General features: G+C 31.0%; 1 protein-coding gene and 1 long non-coding RNA gene across 2 annotated transcripts in view; one reads left to right on the top strand and one right to left on the bottom strand.

The window, feature by feature from the left end:
• Positions 1–313: 313 nt before the first annotated feature.
• LOC139519401 (uncharacterized) lies at positions 314–2520 on the top strand. The gene is made up of 2 exons (XR_011663581.1): positions 314–442; positions 1243–2520. It is a non-coding gene; the product is annotated as an uncharacterized lncRNA (long non-coding RNA).
• Positions 2521–4058: 1538 nt separating this feature from the next.
• Positions 4059–6000, bottom strand: part of LOC139519397 (von Willebrand factor A domain-containing protein 5A-like) — a 49442-nt gene continuing 47500 nt past the window's right edge. The window contains exon 21 of the mRNA XM_071311449.1: positions 4059–5430. Coding sequence (XP_071167550.1) covers positions 5251–5430 — 180 coding nt within the window. The 3' untranslated portion in view covers positions 4059–5250. The remainder of the gene's footprint in view (positions 5431–6000) is intronic.

The raw sequence follows: 6000 nt of genomic DNA, 5'->3' as shown, positions 1-6000 counted from the left end.
TTTAATTTCTTGTACATAATTCGGAGTTAAGTATGACGTCCATTATCACTAAAGTAGTATGCATATTTGTTTAGGGGCCAGCTGAAGGACGCCTCCGGGTGCGGGATTTTTATCGCTACATTGAAGACCCATTGGTGGCCTTCGGCTGTTGTCTGCTCTATGGCCGGGTTGTTGTTGCTTTTACACATTCCCCGTTTCCATTCTCAATTTTATTAAATCGTAGGATCGTCCAATAAGATTATTGACAAAGATAAAACCAGATAGAAAAGTTTGTGCATATTTTATGCAACCATAGGAATTATCCCGACTTGCTGTTTTGTTGGTTTGAAGAAGATTTAAATATAATGTAATATTTGTATACGATGTATATAACTACAGAAATATATAGATAACGTCTCGACATACTCATGTTTACTGCATTTTTTATTTAAACATCTAACAGGTATGTAAAGTTTTATTTTCAAGACATTCAGACATGTTAAATCACATTTCTGCAAATAATTTCTTTTTATGAATACAAGTGAGATGTTTAGGTAGCTTTAAAACCAGTTTTAATCCACCATTTTCTACATAAGGAAATGCTTGTCCCAAGTCATGAATATGACAATTGTTATCCATTCGATTGATGCTAATAATATTCTACAAGTACAATCTAATATTGGTCAATTTTCTCGTATATGATAAGTATTTGATTATCTGTGTTTATTTCGTCAGACAAAATAAACGAATTATTATGTTAGAAAAGAGCGAAAGATACCAAAGGGACATTCAAACTCAAACTCGAAAATAAACCGACAACACCATGGCTAAAAAAGACCAACAAACAACAGTACACAAAACACAACATAGAAAACTGAAGACTTAGCAACACAAACACCACCAACTATCAAATGATTTTTTGTTTTATTTTTTATAGACTCTATCTTTTCATCGTATTCTTTTTATCTTTGTAAAAATGAAGTTCAATCATTTCAATCTTAAGCTTGCGCCAGTTAAAAGTAACCAAGTTGCTTTATATCTTTAAACATTTTGACAAGGACAAACAAACTGCAATAATAATTCCAATCATATGCAGTTTTAAATCAATAACCAAGGTAAACTCAAATACTGAATTAATAAGTTAGTGTGTTCGCTGTCGATTTGAATTGACAGATTGCCAGTTTTTTGTTATATGTCAAGTCAATATATTAAATATTCATTTAATATTCATTTCATATTTCATTTGTTTTTTCTAATTTACAGATATATTAAGAGTGTAACGGACAGACATGTTACAAAGATTAATGCTCTCTATACTACTTCAGTTGATACCTTTTGTGTCCGGTCGATGTTCAGATGCAACTGTCACCGACATTAATATGTCCAACCTTGGCATATCTGAAATCAACGAGTCATTATTCCAAAACTGTAATCCACAAGCTTATAGTCTTGACTTGTCTGGAAACAAAATTACACTTATTAATGAAACTGCTTTTGCATCTTATGATAGTAGAATTCACAAGTATATTCCTTTGTTCTACCAACTGAAAACACTAAATTTGAATGACAACAAAATCATCTCAGTAGACCCTAATGCTTTCAAATATACAAAAGTGCTAAATACATTGTATATTAGAGACAATCAACTGAAAGTTATAGAATCTGGAATGTTTGATCTTATTGGCGATACACTGGTAACTTTGGTAATGTCAAACAATCAAATATCTTCAATCGGTATGTCGGTTTTTCATACCAACATTAAAAAACTTCATAACGTTGATCTTTCACATAACAAAATGACGTACATGGAAGCATGGCCATATATCCCTCCTTCTATCTCAATATTTAATCTAAGTAATAACGACGTGAATAAATTTACAAATCATCTCAACTGGACTTATGATTTAACCGAACCTTACTTTACCTATGTTGATTTGATGTACAATAATTTTACCGAATGGGATAACGAGTGGTTCTGGAGATATCAAAATCACAAAGGAAATTATGCCTTTGAATTACCAAACTATCGGTTAAAATTAACAAACAATCCCTGGAATTGTGATTGTCATATGTATTACATAATATCAACGATCCAAGATTATTTTTATCGATTTGGGCAATTAGAGTTCATCCATATTGAATGCGAACATCCTGCGAATCTTAGGAGAAAACGAATAATTGATGTAGATCTGTCAACGTTTGTTTGCGACTCAAAGGTAGACTTTCCTTTCGGATAACAACGCCAGGATAATTGGCAATCTAATATTCAGAAAACCACGATGGAACTGTCTTTATCTGGCATAATCAATATTATAGTGTCAACAGGAAAAGAAAAAAGAAATCCGGATACTCGACAGATATTCATATACCATATTTTATCCAGAAGTTAAAAGATGTATAAATATATTTATAACAATCATTTATAATTAGATTTGTCAGACATCGGACATCACATGTACGTTGATAATAATCTTATTGTTTGTATATGATTTGTTTATTACATGTATGGTTTAATAGGAATATTAAAATCAGATTTTCCCGCCGTTTTAGCATATAAATGTTATACCACTAATCGGAATATATTAGTGAAGGAATATTTTGGCGGTTTACAGCAGAACAGTAGTGTTTTAATTTTTGTGAGTAAAATTTTGGTATTTTCGATCAATTCATTAGAAAAAAATTCCATAATATTATTCAATAGATATAAGAAGATGTGGTATGAGTGCCAATGAGACAACTCTCCACCTTAGTCACAATTAATAACAGTAAACTGCTATATGTCAAAGTAGGGTCTTCAACACGGAGCCTTGGCTCACACCGAACAGCAAACTATAAAGGGGCCCAAAAATTATTAGTGTAAAACCATTCAAACGGTCTTATCTATAAAAAAAAAACCCGAGAAACGAGAAACACTTATGAACCACATTAACAAACGACAACTACTTAACATCAGATACCTGACTTAGGACAGGTGCAAACAAATACAGCTGGTTCAAACGGTTTAATGATACCAAACCTTCACCCTTATCTGAAACAATAGTGTAACATTACAACATAGAAAGACACACTATAAAATATCAATTGAAATGGCTTAACTCAATCGGAAAGCAGTTTTACTTTTGAAAATGCAACTTTACGCTATTCAAAACAGGCGCATTGCATTTGCGCCAATTTTAAAAGAAACCAACCTGTTATTTGCGCCACAAGATTATATTTCATTTGCGCCAAAAAATGAAAACTTCATTTGCGCCGCTTTACAGGTTATACAGGTAATAAAAAACGGAAAAGTTGAATATGTAGCTCTATACGAATTGTTTCTACATACGTATAACAGAACTGACTTATATCTATTTTATAGTGTATAGTGCTTCGAACTGTCTCAATATTTTACTCCAGTGTATAGTGCTTTCTTTTATGTTTTTTTTTATAAGGATTATATATAACAGGACTACGTTTTAACAAGGTCTTAACGTTGATCTATATTAGAACTGTGTTTTATCAAGGTTTAACATTATGTGAACTAGTGTGATTTTATGATGTCTGATTTCTGACTTAAACTGTCTTTTTTTATATTAAATTTTTTTTTGAAAATGTCTATGTTTTATACTATTTATCTGTATTTAAGGTGATATTGGAGCAAATGAAAGATTTTATTTTTGGCGCAAATGAAATATGGTTTGTAGCGCAAATGAAATATGGTTTGTGGCGCAATTGACATATTTTTTTTTTTTGCGCAAACAAAATGACAACTGGTGCAAAAGCAAAGCATCGTTCAATACAATTGTATGCATCCATAAATTGGAAACACAGTAGACAATACAATTTTTCTTAAAAAGTTCATTCGAAGATTCTAATTTCTGTCGATAAATATTCCGTTTCAACCTCACAAATAATACATGATGGTCTTGAAGTATAGAGTTTAGGTACTGACGTTTTTATCATCTAAATTACGTGTTATAATGTTGTTTTACCTGTCTTTGAAAACCATTAACCTTTACTGTTTACTCAATTTATGGTAATAACCTTTTGACGTGGCTCGATGTTTATGCATCCTGTCATGTGTTGTTGGGCTGAGACAATGTCTTTAATTTTTGCATATGTGCTTTGTCTATATACCATTTTGTTTTTCTTTGTTGGTATATTTGTTTGTTTGCAGCAAGAGTGTCAAAAAGACAAATCTAACCTGGGATAATATGGCATTAAATGAAACAACGTACACAGGTCAATTTAATTAAAATGAATTTGTTGTAAGGAGTACGGAAGTAAACTTATTTTTACAAAACTAATACACTTGTTATTCAGAGTACGAGTACAGGGAAAACGGTACTATTTATTCTGCCATAGGCGAAAATATTAACAGTTTCTAAATTTACCACTTTTTAAGATAAAAACCCGGATAAAACAGTTATATGTTGTGTTAGTACTTTATTATTGTGTTTTAAAAATTAAAGCCTAATAGTATTACGACCAACTTCCAACGGAGCTTGTTTATGTTTTCCATGCCCAATGTCATTTTGCACCAAATTTATGAAATTTTGCAATTCTTTTCGAATAATTCTCTAGAAAATATTTCAATAGGTTTCAAAATTTATATTGTAAATATACACACTGCAGTCATTCATAGATAAATTAAAAATAAATTGTACCCTTACATCCAATCACAGAGCTCCTAATTTGACTTCCTTCACCTGCCTTAATTTGCCTCCTTCACCTGCCTTGGGTACACAAAAGGCCAACCTAATGCTGGGAAAATTAAATACTACCGTTTTCCCTACAGAAGTGTAAGTATGGTTTCCGAAATCAGCCAAATTAATTTAGGCAAAACATTTTAATGTTCCTATTTACAACATTAAATATATATAATTTTTAAATTAAATGATTATGGTAACAGTATGACAGAACATATTTTTCTGATTTATATCAGCATATATATCTGGTTTGAACATCGATAAACTATAACAGTTGCCTTAATTGACACATATACACATATATACATATGATATATAATATACAAATACAATAATGGTTCATATAAAAAGAAACCATGTCAATACCATTTTAAGGATCTAAATTTGGAATCGATCTTACAATTAACATAAAGTGTGATAGTAAAATTTATAAATAAATTTAAATATACCACAATTCTAAAAGAATTTTTATCACGAACATATTGAACTCCTTTGAGAGAAGAACAGAAGAAGATCATACTGTTAATATAGAGGATTTGTATCAGTTAAATCTTAGTACCTATATTTCCAATAACTGTACATTTTATAGGGTTTTGCTAATGGCATTGCCTTCCTCTATGATTTGAGTGACACTCTTTTCTTCTCTGTCTTGCGAAGTTAGCCATTGTATTGCCTTGTTATAAATCATTTCCCATTCAGATTTACGTTTACTGAAATTTTTCTCTAGGAAAGCAACAACTAATGCTGTACACCAAATATTACCCTGAAATAGTTAAATGCATTCAGATTTATTAGAGTGAAAACCTTGATTAACAGTAAAATAAATGCAACGTAACTCGAAAAATATCAAGACAAAAAAAAAAATAATAGAAACATTCAAGACACCGTCGGCATGTTGAAATTTCTAGGTCTTAGGTCCTCTACAAGGTATCTATTTGGTTTTTTTGTGAGGTTAATTCTGTTTTGTCTTAAAACACGCATGAACTGAAACATTAGTCCTACAGAGGTTGTGGATATTTTGTCGTTATCAGTTCCACCTCATGGAGTAGCAGTCAGGCTTTAGCCATTTCTGAGTGGTTAAAATTTTTCCATACGTATCTTTATTTTACCATTTGATAAGAGACCTTCTGTTTTGAATTTACCCGCGATTTTGGTATTTTTGGTATTTTTCTTTTCATGTTTTCCTTTAAAGTGTTTCACCTGTTTAAGTATGTGAAAAAATTGTGTTTAATCATTTGGCATTTCAAAATCATCAATTGGTTAAATTCTCCCTGGTTTATCAAGTGAATCTAAAACCTATAGTTTTAATTCTATAAAGGAATTAGAAGAACCA

This window comes from Mytilus edulis, chromosome 4, assembly GCF_963676685.1.
Source record: "Mytilus edulis chromosome 4, xbMytEdul2.2, whole genome shotgun sequence".
Classification (NCBI taxonomy): domain Eukaryota; kingdom Metazoa; phylum Mollusca; class Bivalvia; order Mytilida; family Mytilidae; genus Mytilus; species Mytilus edulis.
The sequence above is the reverse complement of the archived record's forward strand: the minus strand, read 5'-3'. Positions and strand labels throughout refer to the sequence as shown.